This window comes from Neopelma chrysocephalum, unplaced genomic scaffold, assembly GCF_003984885.1.
Source record: "Neopelma chrysocephalum unplaced genomic scaffold, ASM398488v2 Primary Assembly neopelma1_84, whole genome shotgun sequence".
In the NCBI taxonomy this organism is placed as follows: Eukaryota; Metazoa; Chordata; class Aves; order Passeriformes; family Pipridae; genus Neopelma; species Neopelma chrysocephalum.
The window spans coordinates 9,605,377-9,626,097 of NW_020897746.1; the positions used below are offsets into that span (position 1 = coordinate 9,605,377).

The following is a 20,721-nucleotide window of genomic DNA, read 5'->3' on the forward strand; positions in this document are numbered from 1 at the left end:
TGTGGGGGAAGAGGTGATGCCAGGGGCACAGGTGGGGTGAAACAATTCTCACAGGGCCATTTCTGGGCAGGTGCAAAGGCCTGGGGAGATGCAAAGGCAGAAATGAAGGTGCAACTGAAACTTAAGAAACCACTGGGATTTCTCAGCAGCTGAGTGAGGGTTTTCTGAAACAATTTTGGATTCTGATTTACACACCCAGATCCTTTTTTGGCCGAGCCTAAGTGAACTTGTGCAGACTTGGCCAGGTGGGTCAGGTCCTGTGGGAGCAGCTGTCGTCCCCCCAGCTCCCAAACCCACTCTCCCACTCCCAAAACTTAATGCAGACTGACATCTTTAGGGCCCCACAAAGAACAGCAGAAGCTGCCAGGGACAGACTGTGACTTTATTCTGTCTTTAAACATAGCAAATGGCATCTTCTCTAATATCACTGCAAAAATACCTTGCCTGGGTTAAAATAGTATGTATATACTGTACAAATACATAAGTTTAATATCTCTTCCTATAAGTACATTTATACACATAAAACAGCATAAATTAGAAAAGGGACAAATGGGTATATAAAATTCTGGTTACATACAAATCTGATTAAATTAGCATTTACACTGTGGTTCTAACATAAGAGTTTGTTAAATAGAGTGATGTGCATACAGTACATTGACACCCCACCCCAACACAAATTAAAACAGGGGCTATGACAGGGCCGGGTACTCACTCACACAGACCGTAGGAGAAAGTGTGGCCCTCCTCAGATTTATATATATTTTTTTGTTCTCATCTTGGGGACTCTCAGATGTGTTCTTCGAAATTCCTGGCTTTTCCAGAGCGCTCCCAGCAGCTGTTCCTCCGGGGATGTTTGCTTCTCATCACGACCTCTTCGCCTTGCCCGGCTGACCTCCACGGCACAAGATTATCTACCAAAATCAAAACAGAGCTGCCTTACTTTTCCCAGCAACAGGGTGTGTTTCCAGTTGGTTTTACGCACATGGGAGGAGAAGGGGGAGGGATGTCCCGCAGTGTTTTACTTTCCATTCAAAGGCAGATTTGTGAGAGGTTTATTTATTTACTCTCCTCCACCCCCCACCCCCCCAAATTTACAGTCCTGGGAACGGGAACCATCTGGTTTGGTGATAAGTGTGTCTTGCCTCTGGCTGGCATTGGGCTGAGCACAGCCACGTTTGTGGCAGTGAAGCCCATTTGCCTCACTGAGTCCTCCCCAAATGCTCAGCTCTGGCGTGGCAGGAGGGGACAGGCGTGTGCTGGGCATCACTGTGTCTCTCTGCATGGATCCCAGAGTTAAATACTCATGTGTTAGACAGGATTAGGAGAGGGAAAGCCCAGCCCAAGGACCAGCAAAGCCTCTGAGTGAAAGAGTAGAACAAGAGCAGAGAAGAACATGCAGCAGCAAGGACCCTGATCCAGTTCCCATCAGCTACTCGTGCCACGGAAACCCTGGGGTAAGATGTGCCCCTGCTCCTGGATGAGGCTTGGGCAGCGCTGTGGGGCTGCTGCAGCACCTCAGGCAGGTGCTTGTGGGCACCAACCATGAGCCCAGGCACAGATCCCCCCTTTCCCAGCTCCAGCCTTGCCAGACGTGTCCGTGAGGGATGTGGACCTGAAGCCCCAGCTGGGCCCTCCCAGCTCCACCTCCCAGGATCTGTCTCTCCTGGAGTTTCAGGACTATCACTTGCTTGGTTTTGAGGCGTTGACACAGGATTGCATGATTCCCCAGCGACCTCAGATAATGTACTGATAAGCTGGGCTTAGTCCTGCAAGCCCCAGCTGCCCAAAATGCCAGTCTGAGCTACCAGGGCAGGAGCAAGAGGCCATTCAGGCCCTGCCAAACTCATTCATCCCCCATGAAACATAATTACAAGTAGAGCTTCACTGGAAAAATCTATGGCCTTTCCTCTGCTAACAGTCAGCTGTTAGAAAAAAAATCACTTAAAGTAATCAGTGTCCATATCCCTGCAACAGGATGAGTGAAACCCCATCCAGCAAACAGCGAGGAGGAATTTGGGCAACCACGGAGCCAAAGATGTATCTGCAACCTGGTTTCTTGTATTAAGCTCCGTGGTTTGGAGCAGCAGAGGGGTGGGTGGACCCCATGCTGGGGCACTGATTTGTCCCCCCTTGCAGACTCCCCCCTGAATTTCTCCTTTGTACAGGCAAGCAGCGTCCTTTGGCAGCACAGCAAACTGCCCACACCATTGTGGAGTAGCCAAAAATTGATGTGAAAGAGATGGTTTTTAAGAGTGACAGAGTATCAGTGAGGGGAAGCTGCCTTTGAAGAGGTGACTGCTGTATGTAATGTCACCTGGCTTAATGAAATGGCTCTTTGATAAAGCCTTCTCATCACCTCTGGCCCCTGCAGCCAAATGCAGGATGGATCATGTTTGCCTGGAAAAGCACCGAGCAATCTGCTGGAAGAAATCACCTTTCCTACTGAATCCCAGGATATTTAAGAAGATTCCCTGGCTGCACTCCTCAGCTGCACACAGGCCACGCTGCTTGCAGAATCCTGTAGGATCTCACCTGCCAACCAAACCTCACAGCACTACCCCAAAACTGTTCTGACCATGCCTTGGTGGGAGCAGCCACTACACTGGGTCCCAAAAACGGAGCCGGTCAAGTGATGCCCTGCCTGGCCCAACACACACACCAACAGCTCCCAGCACCACTGGAAACCTCCCTCATTGATAAACCCACAGAACAGGGGCAGCTGACCAGGAAAACAGCTGTAATTGCCACAACCATTTGCAGCCAGAGCTGGGTTTGACTCTTCCCACCCTGTGAAACCTTCTGCCCCTGCAGGGCGAGGGCTCCGCAGGCTCCTCCCCGCACATCCCGCGTGGCACCTGCTCCTCACCCGCGGCTCCAGCCCACTGTCCACCTCCAAAACACCTCAGTCCTTCCTGCCTCACAGCAACAGTGACTTGGGAGTGCTTAATCCACCCCATCAATGCAGGAGATGTCATTGAACTGGTTTAACCTCTTGCCACGGGATCCTTCCGCAGTCCTGGCACAATCGGCAGCAACATCCACGTTCCCTCCTGTGAGGCCACTTTTTATGAGTCCTCCTTGGGCTTCTTATCTCTTCTCTGATCTGTCCCTCCTTCCATTTAATGAAGAGGCAGTTTTTGACAGACTTCATGTCAGGCTGAAGCTGTTTTTCCTCACTCTTTAAGAGCTGAGCCTCTGAAGTCTCGCTTGAGGTCAAGGGAAGACGAGATGTTTCAAAATGGAGAGGAACTGTGGGGTTTGAGCACTGCTGTTTCTCCAGAACCATGTCTGAGTTCAAAGCCATACCGTGGGCTGCGGGTGAATATTCCATTTTGTCACAAGTTTTGAGGTTTTTAAATGTCTTTTTGTTGCACGCTGGAAAACAAACAAAACCCTTCCCATGTTTCCGCAAAGCAGAATGCTGTCAAAACATTTTTGTTGGATAAGGTCAGGTTTTTCTGTCCCTCCTTCTCCACACAGGAGTGGTGACCGATGCCTGAAACCCCCCTTGGACGCGTCATCGAGACCGAATGTCTCAGTGCTGAGAAAACAGCCAAGTTCAGTGAAATTCAGAGCATCAAAACATCCTGCCCAGCTCTCCTTGTGCACTCACCCTGCGAGGGGCAAACCCAAAACCTTTGCAGGGCCTTTATCTGGAAGGTCCACTCGCTTAAGCCACCGTATCAAGGGAGTATTTCTGGAAAGCGCCTTCCCTCCCACACCTCCTCCTCCTCCCCAACATTACACATGTTCAGGGTTAATGACAGGATTTGGGGAGATCAAAGTTCATTTAATGAAGCACCTGCTGTGGTGCAGCAGGGGTTTGGGGCTGCTTTTGCACGGCCCAGCCCCAGCAGGGAGGCTCATTCAGGAGCAGCGTGATTCCTGCTTGCTGTGATTCCTGCTTGCTGTGATTCCTGCTTGCTGTGATTCCTCCTTGCTGGCATTCGCTCGTCCCCGAACCACAGGTTCAAGAGCAGGTTCAGCAGAAGGAAACAAAGGATTTCACCCTGGCCCTGCTGCTCCTTCCAGCTTCTCCGTGGCCACACGATTTGACCAGAGGGAGACATTTTAAATTTCCTTCTTGGCTAATGGTGTGGGACAACTAGGAAACTCCTGCTCCCAGTTTGCAGCAGATTAAGTTAGAGGTAATGAAAGAGAAGGAGTCTGAAGGTTATGTGACTGGAGCTGGCTTTAGGTGGTGTTGGTTCAAAGGGAGTTATGAGCCAGTCACCTTTTATCTAAATAACACTTTGCATCAGTTAACAGGAACGTGCCTTACAGAGGTCAGCTCAGCACATGGAACAAATCCTGGGATAAAATTTTTACTTCCTCCTTTTCAGGCAAAACTCCAACAGCAGGATATTTAAAAACCAAGTACGGGATTTCAGAGCCTGCCAAGGCTGCAACCTGAAATCCATTACAATATTCTGCTGTATTAATGCATTACTGTTATGAAGACACCACTGATTACAACCAGATCACAGCACAGGCCAACATCTGTCCAGTTAGGGGTTAGATACTTAACACAATAAATAAGTGTGGAATAGGAAAAAGAAGCCAGAAAGACACTGCCAGGCTTGAGTTAGATTTAAAAATCCAGTATCTCCTTCCAGTGGTAACTGAGAAAGTGCCATATAAAAATCATAAAATGGTTTCAAACTCTGTTATTCCTTTCATCTTTGTACTTGGAAAAGGAGTTTCCTTCTCAGTTAGCTTGGAAATGAAGAGACTGGTGAGGTTCAGGTATGTTCCAGTTGCATTCCATAAACTAATACAACTGACTGTAAATGCAACAGGGAGTATTAAGTTTTTATTTCTAAATGATGGTATTGTTCCAGTTAAAACTAGTCCTGGGAATACTAGAAATCTGCTTAAGGCACAAAGGCTAGGTCTGGATCTGGACATAGCAAGTTTGTTCAGATCCATCTCTAATTAGTAGGTTTGATCATCTTTGCCCCATCCCCAGATGCCACTCAGTGGGGGTGTCACTTTCCTGGCACTGTCCCTACAACTAATTTAGTTATTTTAGGCTTCACAGCGAGCTGGGACAAGGAGGGGGCAGTGGGATCTCTTCTGTAAGAGGTTACTACTTCCTTCTTAGCATGAGGGCTGAGCTGCAGCTCTAGGGGTCCCGAATGCTCACAGGAGGGAACTCATTCTCATCGTCCAGACAGACCGGTCCCGTCGCAAACTCGTGCTCTGGGATCACCTCTCCTCGCAGGGCCCCGCCGTCCTCCGAGTAGCCTGTCCAAGGAAAACCACAGAATGTTGTGGGTGAATGGATGGAAGGAGGATGGAAACAAACAGCAGACACCGTGTCATCACCTCTTTAGCACAGAGCTCTGGGGGACCAAAGGAGAGGAAGGTACCTCCGCCGACACTGTGGATTAGGGATGGACTAATGGCAGCTTTCCTCCTCCTGCCACCAATGTGAGCACCAATTTCAGAGTTCTGTTATGTGGACTTTAGACTAGGGAATATAAGACAGTCACCCAGTGTTTCCCTGCAGCAGTTTGGTGCTGGCTTTGTGGGTAAGGTATAACAGGTTCGGAGAATCTGTAGCGACGTCGCCACAAAAATAGCGAGACCTGACTTCTACGCCCAGGGGTTCAACTCCTGGAAACCACCTGGCAGCAGCTGCTGTCTCACAAACTGGAGCTCAGGTGTGGTTCCTGCTCTGCCTTGGGCCCATCTGTGGCACAGCTCTGCACCAGGAGAAGCAGTGCTGGCACAGGCTCCCAGGAAGCAGAGCAGAAAACGCCCGGCCCGTTTTTGTCACAGGGGATGAACCAGGTGAGCTTCAAAGTCCTGCTGCCCAAGAGGTGATTTTGGTTGAACCCTTGGAATCTTGCACACTTCCCACTTTGCCCCAGGTGGCCTTGTGGCTTCTGCCCAAGATGTGCTTACCTGGCATGGTCGAAGTTGAAGGCACTGTACTTGGTCTGGCTACAGTTGCTGCATAAGATTGAGGTACTGGAGGCTGAAGGTCGTTTTCTTTGTTCTCTTCCATCTTTCCTGAGCCAAGCAGACTAATTGTACAGGAGCAAGAGAGGGAAGAAGAATTAGTTCTGATCCCAGCTGTTCCTCCCCAGCTCCAGATAAGACAAGCCAATGCATCCACATCTCCTTGAGGAGCATCACCCATCCACACCACCGCATCCATGCCCTGCCTGCAGCCCCAGCAGTGCTGTAGACAGGGGAGCATTGTGCTCCACAAGGAAAGCAGAGGGGAAGCAGGAGATAGGGAAAGCACCACTTCGGCTGGAGGACAATGCTGGCACGGGAACAGAAGGGAACAGATTGACCACAAGAGCTTTAGGTTACAAAGGCAAACAGTGTTTCTAATCACAGGGGGGGCTCCGAAGGGCTTCCAACAGGAGAGGACTAGATGGGAAAAGCAGCCCTGGCTAGTTTAGGACGGAGTTTGAGCAGAGATATCGTATGATGTAATGTAACTCATGACCCAAGGGCCCTTTTCAGTCCTCTGATGCTCAGAGGAGCCCACATGACAAAGCTGGGGGCAGGCGGGCGGCCGGCGCGCGCTGGACAGCGCAGCTTTGAAGTGCTTTTGTTTTGTGGCTTTTCAAAAAGCTGCTGGCATTTCCCTGGCTGGCAGCCACCTCCCGGCTCAGAGCACATGTTGCATCGCACCCCACCCCACAGGCTTCACATCTGGAGCCAAGGAGCCCAGATGTGTGCGGGGGGGGGGGTTACGTGCTCCGTGGAATTTGCATACGAACTGAACGGGCTCTGCTTTCACAGAATCACTGAAATCACTGGGGTTGGAAAAGACCTCCAAGTTCATTGAGTCCTGATCTCCACCTTGTCAACTAAACCAGAGCACTGAGTCGTTCCTTGAACACCTCCAGCGATGGAGACTCCACCACCTCCCTGGGCAGCCCCTTCCAATGCCCGACCACCCTTTCCGTGAAGGAATTCCTTCTGCTTTGGCACTGGAGAAGTTCCCAGTGTCACTCCAGATCATCCTACCCCCAAAATCAGCCTTCCAGCTCCCACTCACACCTGGAGAAGATACTCTGCTCTCCTGCCACCATGATGGTCAGTGCTCTTTGCGAGGCATCTCCTGAGGCACAGCCTGCCCACTTCTGCTGTCTAGACTGAGATATCCCACAGCTGCCATGGGATTTGACATGTCCCACAGCTGCCACGGAATCTGAGATGTCTCTGGTTTCTTCTGCAAGAAGCCCCTTGTCCTTGCCTGCTGATATGGTTCCCACCCACATCTGTCAGATCAAGCACTCAAATCACAAAGTCAGTTCTAACGTTCTTGCTCCTACAGCTCCATTTTGTGCTGTCAGGTGAGATTTCCCTTCACTTTGTAAAAGATCAGCCTCTGCATGAGGTGTGACTGGAGGAACAGATACCTGTGGTTCTTAATTAAGACACACTCCCCTCCATCCTGCGGGTCCAGGTTGTAGATATAGAGATGTCCATCTGACGTAGTCACCAACAGCCGAGGCAGCTTCTGAATCCTGGTGAGAAAATCATCGTGAGCCCCCCAAAAAACCTCACACACGGACACAGCAGCACCCACACCGTGTGCCCTGCAGGCACAGGGGCGAGATAAGGGGCCAGGGTGGTGGTGTTTGGCAGAGATGGCTGTGCCTGGCACGGGGGTGCAGGGTCAGTACGTACGTGGAGAGGGCACAGATGTTCCTCTGCCCGGAGATGTTCAGGCGGACAGTGGCAAAGGCTCTGTCCTGGCTCATCATGCCCGACACCTGAGCAGGGAGGTAGTTGGTGGCAGCCTGGAACATCTTCCCCATGTAACCACTCCAGGTGGGAGGCTCCTCTGGCCGGCTGAGGGGGTCACAGAGCAGCATCAGTGGGGTCACCACAGTCAGCGTGACAAAGCATCAGGAACAGAGCACATGATCCTGATCTCACGCCGGTGAAGGGTTTATTTGGGGCACCTGCACGTTGTGCACCAGACTGGCTGGATACACAGGAAGGAGGGACAGTGGAAGCTGATAAAGCCAGAGCAGGCCCAGAGAGCCTGACAGCAGGGATGCAGATTGTGGCTTTTCAAGGATTGAGTCCCTCAGGACACAAAGCCAAAGAGTTTGCAGCTGGTATTGCTCATGGAAAGGACGTGGTGAGGACGTGGGGGCCAGCTGTGGAGAAGCAGACCTTTGAAGCAGAGCCAGGCAGGTTAAGCCAGGCTAATCCCCTCACCTGTCCGTGAGATGCTCCAGTTTAAAGATGTGCACGGTCTCCGTGTTGCTGGAAGCACAGAGGAACTGGGAATCCATGCTGAACACCAGGGAGCTGATGTTCACATACCTGGAGCCAAGCAAGGACAGGACTGGTCACTCCGTGGCACGTTGCTCAAGGGAACTGTTGGGTTTGGGTCACAGGGAAGAGGATGGGGAGGAAGGAGACCCATCCACCCTGGCCAGCTGCTGCTGAGCCCGTGGGCTCAGTGACCAGCAGTTCCCTAATCCCTTTGCTCAGCAGAGCTGGGGGTTGCCTCGAGCGAGTGACAAACAGCCAGAGAGGTGGAAATGTCCTTGCTCACAGAGCTGCCTGTGGAGGGAACATCTGTGCTGGCCTCATTAAACCTTCTGGTCCTGCAAAGGTCAGGGAGGACATCCAAAGTGCTGGATAGTGGGATACGTACAGCATCCCCTGCCCAGGTCGAGCAGGGACGGGGTGTCTGATAATTTTGGGGATTTCATAATTTCAAGTGAGAAACAAAAAGCCAGAGTAAATGGAGCGAATCCACCTCTGTTCCCTGCCATGCCCTGCTCTGTGACACACAGGGAATCACTGAGCTGGCCTGAGGCTGCCTGGCACAGTGACATTTCGAGCTGATACGTTTGCTCTTGTTTTCCTTCTGCAAAAGATGCCAAAGGCACCAGGATCTGACGTTGTCCTGCCCCTCTGTTTACGTTTGGGCTCCGGGAGCCCTCTGTGTGCTCGTCACCCACAGAAGAATGAACTGACCTTTTCATCCCCCGCCGGAATTCATAGAGCTTTTGCCCCCCAGGAATGGAAAATACACGAATGACTGTGCCCTGCAAAAAATGCAAAGGGAAATATCATGCAGGAGCAGGCCAAGGAGCGAGAGCCCATTCCCTGACACACCCAGGAAACTCAGGACGTGCAAAGGCTCCTCCTGTTTGCCAGCTGGGCTCAATCTGATCCCAACACGCTGGCAGTGTATCCCTCAGTGCCCCTTCTCTCTTGGCGGTGTTTAAGCTCAAAGGTCCTGATACACCAGAGCTGGCTGGGACCCCCTGCCAGCCCTGGGCAGAGGGAGGGTGCTTGCAGCCACACTCACTCACTTTTTCAGAAGCACTTGCCAACTTGGAGCCGGTGGAGTTGAAGGTGAGAGCAGCCAGAGGCCCGTCGTGGGCAGGGATGGTGCAGGCTGTTTTCTGTAGGGCAGAAGGTAAAGTGAGTGCAAAGGGACACGTTGCTCCTTGGACTGTGTGTGAGGGCAGGGCGTTCCCTGCCTCGCACCCTATCCAGGCCTGCTGATATGGATTCATGGGATTTTATTGTGCTGATGGTATCTCTTCCACATCCTCAGCAGTTTATCTCTGCCCTGCCTTGAGCTCACTCCCCACCTACTGTGGCCACTGTGATTACAGACAGCTCACCTGAGGGGCAGAGAACCTCAGCTCCCCGCCTCTCCAGGTTTCGGGATCACAACTGCGCCCTCTTGGAAGCCTGGCACGTGTTTGTGAGGATCAGAGCTGGCCTCCCTGCATCTCACCGTGCTGCACAGCAAATCCTGCTGCAGTGACACCTCCCTGGTGCCTGCAGGAGCCCCGGCCCTCTCTGCACCTCTCTCAGCAGCAGCAGAGACAGTGTTTTCCCCCTGTGCTCTGCTCCTCCCCTGCTGCAGATCCTCGGCTCCCGTTGCACGTACGGAGCCACAGCCTTATGTAACCCAAAGCCATGGCATAAACAGCACATAATCATGACCTTGCATCCAGCCAGGGACAGATTTCCTGAGGGGACTTTGGACACTTTGCCCTCTCTGTGACTTTGGGTCCAGCATCCCTTCCAGCTTGTGGCAGAGCCGCTGCTCCAGGTTCTATGCTGTGCCTGGAGCAGCTCCAACGCTTCCTGAGCCACGCTGGTAACATCACTCCCATGGGATACGCTGCTGACGCTCCTACAGGAACCCCAGTGCCAGCCTGGCAGCGGCCCTGGGGCTGCAGGGCAGTGGGTCATGTTTTCCTGAATATCTGTACTGGGAGATGCCCTGATCTCAGATGCTGTCAGCTCCGAGCACGGGGGATGGGGAATGCGCCTCCCAGGCAATTCCCTTGCAGCCTCGCTCGGTGGAGCGTATTTATTCATCCTTCCCAAGGGCCCCGTTGGCTTTGCTGTGGCTCTGTTTGTTTTCAGTCGGTATCCAAAGGCCGGGCTTCGCACTTACCAAAGTATTTCCGTCGTAAAGCGCGATCTCTCCGCTGGTCGCGCTGCCGGGATAAGCCAAGTAGGAGTTGGCGTGGTTGATCGAGAGAGCGCACAGACCTGGCAGGGAGAGAGGGACACGGCTCAGGCTGCGCGCTGGGGGAGGAGGAACGCACATCCACGGCCATGGGCACGGCAGGGGGCTCAGGCTCCGTCTCGTTTTGGGACCGTCCCGTCCTGTCCCGTCCGGCACCGGGTGTGGAGAGCTGGAAATGCCTCGGCCGTGGGGACACCTGGTGGCACGGGACAGAACGGCTGCCTGGGCCCTGCCACCCTCCTGCCAGACACTGCTCAGGAGCCCAGGTCCTGTCCCCCAGCATCTCCTTGGAGAGGGCAGGAAGATGTGCACAGGGCGTGGGTGCCGTGTTGGAAGCTCAGAGGAGCAGCACGGCGCGGATGCAGCCCCGACACGCAGCCTGGCATGTGAAGGCTGGCAGGGCAAGGCAGCGCCGCTTCCTTCTGCTCTGAATGGAAAAGGGAAGCTGAGGAAGACAAAGGAAGTGCCCCAGCTGTGCAGGGAGTTTCCGGCTGACAAGGAACTCGAACGTAGCTAAATTTCAAGCGCGGGGAGAATTCTTCCCCATAAGAGCCATCTGGTTTTGTGCCAACGCGAGCATAAAGGTTCCCAAACGCCCCTTTGAAAGGGAGCAGGAACTACAGGATGAGACAGGGATGGATGGATACGTGTGTGGGTACATCCACCCGCTTGTCCCCCAGGTGACCTCGGAAAAGAGCATCCCTTCCTGCCTCTCGTTTCTGCTGCTGGCCCAGGATCCATCCTGGTGAATCCCGTCACATACGGAACGTGTCTCACTCGCTTCCTGCGCCACATCCGCGCACTCACTGTCCTCCCAAACCCGACTCGAGGCTTCGGCACGACCTGAGCTTCCTGACCCGCGCCGGGGGTCCCACCTCGTCCCACGTGCGGAGGAAGCCGCGGGGTTAAAGGCACCGGGGGTGCTGCCACGGCCCCAAACAGGACACCCACACGCTGCACGTACACGGACTGTCCTGCCGTGCAACCCCCCGGGTCAGGACACGGCCCTGGCCCCGGCCCAGCCGCGGGGAAGGATCGGCTGGAGCTCTCGCTTTAGGTCATTGTTTATAACTAAACAAAGAGGCCGCGGCGCAGCCAGGAGCTGCAGGATCAGCCAGGGGCCCCAGGGATCCACTCGCCGTCAATCCAGAGGCGTGTGCGCCGTGCCAGGGATGGCGCACCGGGGAGAGGCACGAAGAGCCTGCGAAGTGCAGGCAATTAAAAGGCAATTAAAGAGGGAGGGATGGGAGGAAGGCAAAGACAGCCCAGAGACTTTGCTCGTGAGGAGCATCCTGTCTTTTCCGGATGGTGTTCCCCCAGCTCAGGTAGCACGGGGGGGGGGGGGATCAGCGCAGCCCTTTCTCTCAGAGGAGGATTTAGGGAAGGCTGGAGCGGAACAAAGCGAGCTCTGAGCGGCTGGTGTGAGTCACCCGCTCCCTCTGCTCCCGCCTGGCCCGGAGAGGCGGGCGGGAAACCAGGCCAGGGGAAAACACAGATGTGAGTGTACTGGGCTGACCTCAGGGACACACAAAGAACAAGGATCACCAGGGCCACGGGCAGCCTTTGAAGGTGCTCCTCTCCTCTCCTCTCTGGCAGCACCATGAGGAGGGCTGGTGCCTGCAGCGGTGGGCTCAGGAGGGAGGAGGGCAGGCAGGCACTGCTCAGGATGGCACCTCTGGGAGTGCCACATCACAGGTGGCTTCCTCAAGCAGCATGGAAAAAATGCTACTGTGCCTGGGAAGCCTGGCCTTGCCCCCAGGCCAGCAGGTCCAGGCACATCTGGGGCTTGGGGGGAGCCACATGAGGTGGTTTCCAAATCTGCAGTCATTCCCGAGATGGCACACATGTCACCACCAGCCCTGTGACCTCCTCGGTGCAAATCCTGCCCCTGAGATGAACCACATGAAAAACAACAGACTTGGCCACCGTGGGCGTTTTCCTCTCCTGCATGGAGAAGGCTGGACTGGGAGCCAGGTGCTGGCCAGGAACAGCCAGAGATCTGTCAGGGACTGGCTGGTGTGCTGCAGCAAACCCTGGTCCTCCCTGTGCTGGTGTTACTGTGCCCAGGGCACACACTTTAGGGGTGGTGGTTTTATTGTGCTCCTACATCCCTCTGGCACAGACCCCCACTCCAAAAAGGGTTGTACAAAGAGCAGTGGACTGCCTTGACCTCCTGGACACACCATCCCTGGGGTCAGAGTTGGGACCAAAGTATATGGGCCAGGGACAACAGAAGCAGGCGTGGCACCACGCTGGTCACTCAGCTCATTTCAGTGACAGCTGCTGCAGTAAAAAAGCTTTAAAGCACTAAGCTCATATGAAGCCTGTGATTCTCAGCAGCCCAGTCCTGCCCCAGCTGATTGCTGCTGCTCTTAAACCATGACCTAGTCCTCCAGCCCCACTGCAGAGCAGCTCCAGGCCCGGGTATCCCTGCCCACCCTGCCGCTGCCGGGCCTTCTCAGGAAGGTTTTAAACTTTAATTATATTTGTAGCGTTTAGTATGTTTAATCCTCATGGAGAGGCCATCTGTTGAGACCTGAAGTAGGTCAGGAGAGCTGCTGGGAGAGCATCCCTTGAAAGCCCAGAAGCCAAGCGTGAGCACGTCAGCAACTTCCCAACCAACAGCCCATGAAATGATGCTGCAGCTGCGACGGGCCGGGATGTCACAGCCACACATGGCAGCACTGCCATGGGCACCCGGCCAAGGCTCCCTCTGCACAGCTAAAAATAGCTCCTCTCCCATCAGCAGGAAAGCCGGATTCACCCTGGGCAGCACAGAGAGGATCTGTCCTGAGGCCACCTGCCCTGTCCCTCGGGTTTGCTGCGTCCGTGGAATAATATCAGGTGGCAGCCCAGGGCTCCTGGGAACTCCCCGGCAGGGAATTAGTGCTGTGGGTTCTGCCCCGGGTGATCTTCACAGCACTGATGGCTCTGGGAGCTGACCCCAAGGGGAAGTCAAACCCTGCTGCCCACCCCTGCTCCCCTTTGATGCTTCTGCTCAGGACAGAGCCAGGTTTTGCTCAAGACAGAGCTGGGTTTTGCTCCAGAGCCAGGTTTTGCTCCAGACAGAGCCAGGCTTTGCTCCAGACAGAGCCAGGTTTTGCTCAGGACAGAGTCGGGTTTTGCTCAGGACAGAGCCAGGTTTTGCTCAGGACAGAGCCAGGTTTCTGCTCTCCCAAGCCCATGGATTCCCTCCCTCCATTTCTGGCTCCCCAGGACTGAATTAGGATACACAAGCCACAGCCTGGTTTAAATTCTAACCTGAGTGTTGTGGCTCTACAAAGCTCCCTTTCACACAGTTCTTCCACACTTACCTGTTGTGTTTGGAGGTGTATCCAGAATAGTCTTCAAAAGCTTCATGTCCTTAATGTTATGGATGTAAATTGACTCTTCCAGGCAAACAACCAGCCTCTGCAAGGACACAAGGGACATGCACAGAATCTCACCAGCACGGGCATGGTGCCTCTGCCTGCTGCTCCCACAGTGCACTAACCCAAATCTTTGGTGTCAGAAAAACTCCACAGGAATTTCTCACACACCAAAATGTAACAAACCTGGGATTTCTGCTTTTCCATCCCCTCTCACTGGACAACATTTGGGTTTGTATGATTGTTTTCGAGAGTTTTTGCACCTGATCTTGCTTTAGAAAGCAGGTAAAACATTCATGACGACTTCTCTGCTCCTCTAAGAGCTGATCTTCCCCAGAAACAGGAAGACACATCAGGGTTACACCCCACCACTGCCATCTATCCCTACCCCAAATTTTCTTGGCAGTTCTTTTCAGAGCAAATTACATTTTGATCATAAAGACCTGGCAGCAGAGAGGCTGCAGTCCTGCTTGTCAGTGTGCTCCAGATGGGAGCACAGGCCTTTTGCCCTGACTTTTTCTTGATTTGGGAGCAAACATGTAGGTGCTGGGCCTCCCACTGCTGCTAAACCTGATGCATCTGCTCAGTGCATTGATGGTCCTTTCCCATTTGGAATCAGCCAAGGGGAGGAAAGGCAGAAGAGGAGGGAAGCCTGATGCAGTGACCTCAGCACTGGGCCACCATCTCCACGGCCACTCGGCTTTTGTGTCTCGGTCTCAGATCTTGGTCCAGATCTCTCTGTTTTACCACGGAGAGGTTTTGCACTGAGGCTTTTTTTGGGACCAAGGCTTTGGGTCTGGCTGAAGGGTTGTGCCTCCCATGTCCAGCAAGTGCACAGCTTCACCTCTGTTAGTGCCAAGTGTCCAGAAACACTGAAAACCTCCCAATAAACACCAAGGGCCAGACTCCATCCAGGCTCCTCAAGCTGGAGCACCCAAATCCATGTACAGGAAGCCTCCACCTCTTTAGAAATGAGGCCACTTATTTAGTATCTAAATGTGGAGCTTAGTCACTAACTTGAAACACCCACATTAGAAAATCTTTGCCTTGCTCCACCATTACTCTCAGATCAAACTCTTTCCCACTTCTATTCCTGCTAACCACAGCATCTGGGGCTGTGTCAGAGCCATTTTGCATTTCCAGGAAGACTTTGCCTTTTCTCCAGTAACAGCCATCAACTTGCAAGAAGTGTAATATTTATACAGCTGATTTCAGCAAAGCCACCATGTGCTTTCCCAGAACGGGCTGCTATTGATGTCCAGGTGAAGGGAGGTTTTCAGATGATGGCAACGCAGCAGCCAGAGATGTTGGCACCCACAGGGACAAAATCCAGGAAAGTGATGGGTTTGGGAGGTGAAGAGGCAAAGGAGCTCTGGACAAGCTCACCAGGAGCTGGAGAGGGCTGCTGCTCTCCTGCCCTCCATGCTAAGGTCAGTGGGATGGGATTTATCCTCTCTGTGGACACAGATGGAGCCTCAGAGGAGGTGCTGGTGCTGTGATTGCTCCCCAGGGTTGAGGAACTGCTAATTGTACAGAAATCCCTCCAGATTTTTCTTAGTTTGACACAGATCAGGTTGGATAACTGGGCTGTGTTTTCAGGGCTGAAATGGGTCTGGACACAGACAGAAAAACACCTCAAACCTCTCCAAAGAGCTCCGCAGGGTTTCAGCAGTGAATGAAACCTCAGGGAGGTTCCAGCAGCTTCTCACTGGTTTCACAGCACAGATTGCTCCCCACCTTGAGACAAATCACACCTTAACACACTTCAGTTATCATGGAGCTTGGAACAAAGAATTCCCGTGGATCAACAACAACGGAGGGACTTGCTTGTTTGCACAACAAGGACTTTTTCACAGAGAAATCAAATTGAAATATGCACTGTTTGTTTGAGACCTGTTCCTGGTTTATTTGCTTATTTTCCTGTGTTAATGCTTGGTATGGGATCTGTCCTTCTGTGGACTTCCAATGGAGTACAGGTTTCCCACAGAAGCCCAGGCAAGGGTTCAGGTGTCACAGCACACGGTGAACCTGAGAGCCACCAGTTTAAATCTTGAATGTAGATTGAAACAGTGACTTCTCTTCAATCTACCCAAATTGCACCAGGGAATGTTTACATTGGATTTTGGGAAAAATTTCTTCATGGAAAGGGTTATTAAGCATTGGAACAGGCTGCCCAGGGCAGTGGTGGAGTCCCCATCCCTGCAGGGATTTAAGAGACGTGGATGTGGCGCTTGGGGACGTGGGGGAGTGGTTGGACTTCATGCCTTTACTGGTCTTTTCCAACCTAAATGACTCTCATATTCTATGTTTCTAAGCATCTGTAGCATCTTCAGATCTCTCCAGGTGTGTCTGTGTTACAGCCAGAGGATGAGCTCAGCCCAGGATTTGAACCCAAGCTCATCATGCAGCCAGAGAATGTGAATGCAAGGCTGGGACTGTGCATCACCTTCAGGCAAACTCCAGAGCAGCACATGGGGAATAGCCTGAACTTATTTTATTCACACTAATCTCCTAGAGCTGCTAAGCAGAACCTCCCAGTTTATTTTTATACACATACAGCTATCTGCAATTCAAAGGAAGTCCTTCTTTTGCCAGTTCCATTGTAAGTTTAAGTGAAAAAAATCAATTTAGGACAGATTTAATTGTAGTACAGGAACTCTTGGTCAAAGGCAGCTTTACTGGAAGCTCAACCCAGAGAGTCTTACTGCAGGTCTCACTGTTGCTAACTGAGGAGAGCTGATTATATACAATTACCCAGACTGCTTATTTCTTCATTGTAAAATGTCCTCTGCCTCTTAGGGCATATACTTGGAAAATAATTATGGACAAAAAGAAAAGATGACTTAAAAACCTCCAAAAGGGCTCAGGGCTGCATGAGGCTGTGTCAATTCACAGAATAACACCCTAAAAGCCTTCTTCTAAGTGGCCTGGATGGTTTTTATACCCTTAAAAACACAACAAGGCTGCTTGCAGTACTGAGAAGCAGCCTTTTGCCTCATCCACAGAGTTCAAGTTACTCCTGGGTTTTGTCACCAACTTTGAAGGTCTTATTTGCAACCAAGATGGAAGAGGTGGGCCTGGAGTCAGGATGTGGAATCCATGGGAGGGAGGGGAGATGAAAAGGTGTTTTTTTGGCAGAGCTGCGTCCTGAATAGGCAAGAAGGCAGATGACAAAAAAGCCTTTGTGTCACTCCTATGAAAACAAGGGCTTGGCTTCATTTGACTGAAGGAAAGAGTCGTGGCAGGTGATATGCACAGCTCCTGCTCCTGCCACTGAGTCTGGAGTGGAGCTGGAAGGAGAGGACAGGCACCCACCCCTCCAGTGCCACTGACAGTGTCCCTGCAAACCTCCCAGGCTGGTCCCAGATGGAAAGGGCAGCACCAGCAAAGAGCCAGAGTGGGATAACTCTGGATAACCCCCTTCCCCCCCAAGTGCCTCTCACCTGACGGTTCAGCCGGATGGACAGGATGTTACTGGAATAGCTGTAGTTGCAGATCTCTGTCCCTTTCTTGAAGTGGTAGACATTCATTTGCTGTGGCTTGGCATGACTGACCACAACCACAAGGCTGCTGGAGAACAGACGCTCCACGATGTAAACATCTGGGATTTCATCTGGGCACACAAGGAAAGCACAGCAGGGCCTTTAGCTTGGCTGGTGGTTGGTTTGAGGGCAGAAAAAAAAGAGGGACTGGGCTTGGAAGGCTCAGTGCTAAGGTGTTCAACACCCGCTTTTGTGATAAGTGTCTCATACCTGGCACAAAGCAATTAGGTCAGAGCAGGAGGGGGTTAATGAACATTCCCCTGAAGGTTAAAATTAAGACAGTGGTGTTGTGCCTCTCCAGCTGAAGCTACCTTGGGCCCTCCAGCTGCACTTAATCCTTGGGAATGGGATATAAAAGGAGGAGTTCACTCACTCTGGTCAGGGATTTTCCTGGAGGGAGTGTGCAGACCATGGCTGCTGAGGTAAGGAATGAGCTGTGTGTGGCTCCCTGTTTATTCTGGGTGGTGTCTGGTTTCTCCCAGTCTCCTTAGGGGAGCAAACAGTGGCTTGGTGAGTCTTGCAGAGGCTGTTTGGGATAACTCCTGTTGTGTTGAGAAGGCACCATTGCAGTGGTCCTGGTGGACCTGCACCCCAAATCCTCAAGGACTGTGATGTCCAGTGCAGGGGGCCCTGAGTGATGCTCAGTTTGGGCTGTGTTGAGGTCCAAAGGCTGCCCCACAGCTGTGATGTGGGACTGCTTGTGCCTCAGCCCATCACCCTGAGTGTGACACCAGCAGGGATGTTTCTCTTTGGCCTGACTGGGGACAATCCAAACTCCTAAATAGTTTTTGACATAAATCTACAGTTTGCTGCTGTACAGCAGCTTAGTCAGCCTGTGAGGCAGAGAGGAAAGGACCTGGACTCTGCTGAGATGATGCAGCTCTGTCTGGTTGCTGAGGCTCCTTCTATAGCCAGTGGAGAGAGATGAGCCTATCCCAGTTGGGGAGTGTTATCTTTAGAGCATCTCAGCTGAAACACTTCTGGCCTGAACCAGACTGGAGCCCGTGCTCCACAAGGCCAGACTCGTTTGGGGCTGTTAAGTGCACTGCATGCTGCTCTGAGCACAGCTAATAACTGCAGGCCTGCTGTGAGTGACCTTCTTACACGGGAAACCTGTTAAAAACATCTTGCTTGTAAATACCACACTGGATTAAAAGCCTGTGAGTTGTCCAGCAGCTGTGCTGGGAGCCTGTGGCCTCCTGTCCATGTATCTCAAACATGCTAGTGGGAAGCTACCTCTGCATGCTGGTTTTCAGGACAAAGTGCTGCTGCCAGACTGACAGCAGTGGAAAAGAAGCTGGATTCTAGCAGTGGTGAAGACTCCCACAAGTTTAAAGTGCTGCTGGTCAATACTCCTCCACAGTGAAACAGGACACTTACTGCTTTCATGGACCTGGTCCAGTTGTTCCACAGAACTTAAGGAGAAAAGTCTGTATCCAGTTGTGGTTCCAATTGCCAGGGAGCTGCAAAGACAAAGCAAAAACCTGCTAGTTCAGATCTTAAGGTGACAGGAGGAGTCCCTGCAGGGATGGTGTGCTGGTTTTGACTGGAATACAGTCTTTTTTTCCATATTAGTTTGTGTGGGGCTGTGTTTTTGGCTTGTGCTGAGCACAGTGTTGATAACAGGGGGATGTTTTCATTGTTGCTGAGCTGTGCTTGCACAGAGTCAAGGCCTTTTCTGCTCCTCACCCCACCAATGAGGAGGTTGGGGGGGCACAAGGAGCTGGGAGGGGACACAGCCAGGACAGCTGACCCCAACTGACCCCAGGGATATCCCAGATCATATGGGGTCATGCTCAGTGTATAAAGGTGGGGGGAAAAGGGAGGAAAGGAGAAAGTTTGGAGTGATGGCATTTGCCTTCCCTGTTATCCATGATGGAGCCCTGCTGACCTGGGGATGGCTGAGAACCTGCCTGCCATGGAATGAATTCCTTGGTTTGCTTTGCTTGTGTGTGGGTTTTGCTTTAAACTAGCTTTATCTCAGCCCGTAAAGTTTTCTCACTTTTACCCTTTTGTGTCTCTCTCCACCTCACTGGGAGCGAGGAGCTGGCTGGGGTTAGACCCTGACACAGGGGAAGTGGGTCATTCCTGGCACAGTGGTTGGTCCGTGAAGGCACAACTTCAGTTCCCCCTCTCAACTTAAATCATACAAAGTAACAAACCCAAGAACCCAGTTCTCCATCTGAGGCTGTTGCAGCCTACAGAAGGCAGGTATCCCTGTGAGACAGCAAACTCCTCCACTGCCATGGTCCTGGGGCTGCTGGAGGAACAAACAGTTTTGTATCTACCTGGGAGGCTGCAGACAGGACCTTTGGGACACAAAAGGGGCTGATCCACCTACACAGTGACTTGTCAGGGCTGTGGAAGCTTTGCTCTCACTGTTAAGGGTGTTAGAGGCGCTGTCTCTGCTCAGTTCCAGATGCAGAAAGCAGCAACATCCAGGTCTCAAAACATCCAGCCCATAATACTAATGCACAGCGTTTGTGCTGGTGGCAGTGACCAGCAGCTTCACGTCAGCAGCACCTCGGCATCCCTCAAAGCACCCTTTGTTTGGACACACCAACGCAAAGCAGGGCTGCGAAGGAAACAATATTTCCAGGTGCCAGGTCGGTTATCTCTGATCCTTATCTCGCTGCCCAGGACCTGGGCTGGGACTGCCAGGGCCGTGTGTGGCTTCACTGCCCCGGGAGCTTCGTTGTCCCTGTGAGAAGCGGTTCTTAAACTTGAAGCAGGTGGACCACAGGTTAGCGACGGTGCGGGGATGGGAAAATCCCGGGAAACCCTCCGCGCCGGGGCCGCGCCCTGCCACGGGATGCTCGCCAAGAGCCGGCTTTTGGTGGCCCTGGGCAACCGAAGTGTCCCGGCCACAGCCCCGGGACAACGTCACTGCTCTGCCCATCCCAAAACGCTTCCCAAACTGCGGGGGGGGGGAGCGGGAAGGGCGGGGGGGGTAAAACCCAGCGATCCCTCTGGGTTCGTTCCTCCCTTGCGACCGAGCCGGGGGCACCGGGGGGTTTTCACCGAGAGCCGCGTGGGGCCGGGATGGGGGGGATGAAGCGCCTCGCCCAGCGGGGTTTTGGGGGTCAATCCTGCCGGGAATGCCATTCCAGGGGGGGCGCTGGCACCCGGGGCCGCGGGGGGCCGCACCAGCCGTGCCCGGCTGCCACCTCCCGCCCAGCCCCGCGGCTCCCGCCCCGCTTACGTGCAGTCCTGGTTGTAGGAGAAGCAGCTGAGCGCCGGCGGGGCCTCGGCCGCGGCCTCCATGGAGCGGGCGCGGCGCCTCGGCCGCTGCGGCCCCCGCGGCCGCCGCGCCTGCCCC

General features: G+C 53.0%; 1 protein-coding gene across 2 annotated transcripts; it reads right to left on the reverse strand.

Moving 5' to 3' along the window:
- Positions 1-361: 361 nt before the first annotated feature.
- Positions 362-20,708, reverse strand: WIPI1 (WD repeat domain, phosphoinositide interacting 1). 2 transcript variants are annotated; one of them, XR_003535551.1, is made up of 14 exons: positions 20,605-20,708; positions 18,783-18,865; positions 17,304-17,473; positions 13,807-13,903; positions 10,418-10,515; positions 9,312-9,404; positions 8,971-9,041; positions 8,200-8,307; positions 7,660-7,824; positions 7,389-7,496; positions 5,911-6,032; positions 5,147-5,247; positions 2,990-3,375; positions 362-911 (listed from the first exon to the last, which is right to left on the reverse strand). XR_003535551.1 is itself a non-coding variant. In XM_027691335.1 (13 exons), exons 1-13 carry the CDS (start codon positions 20,664-20,666, stop codon positions 864-866), a joined length of 1,326 nt encoding a protein of 441 aa, XP_027547136.1. In that variant the 5' UTR covers positions 20,667-20,708; the 3' UTR covers positions 362-863. The 2 variants fall into 2 exon arrangements, 1 of the variants encoding a protein (XP_027547136.1); XM_027691335.1 differs by lacking the exon at positions 2,990-3,375.
- Between the last annotated feature and the right edge of the window lie 13 nt (positions 20,709-20,721).

Excerpts from the sequence above, each read along its gene's own strand:
- WIPI1 (XM_027691335.1), bottom strand. The coding sequence starts at position 20,666 with ATGGAGGCCGCGGCCGAGGCCCCGCCGGCGCTCAGCTGCTTCTCCTAC. Across the intron at positions 9,405-10,417 it reads TTTACGACGGAAATACTTTG|AAAACAGCCTGCACCATCCC; the intron begins GTAAGTGCGAAG and ends TCTGCCCTACAG. Across the intron at positions 8,308-8,970 it reads TTCCGGCGGGGGATGAAAAG|GTATGTGAACATCAGCTCCC; the intron begins GTCAGTTCATTC and ends GCTTGGCTCCAG.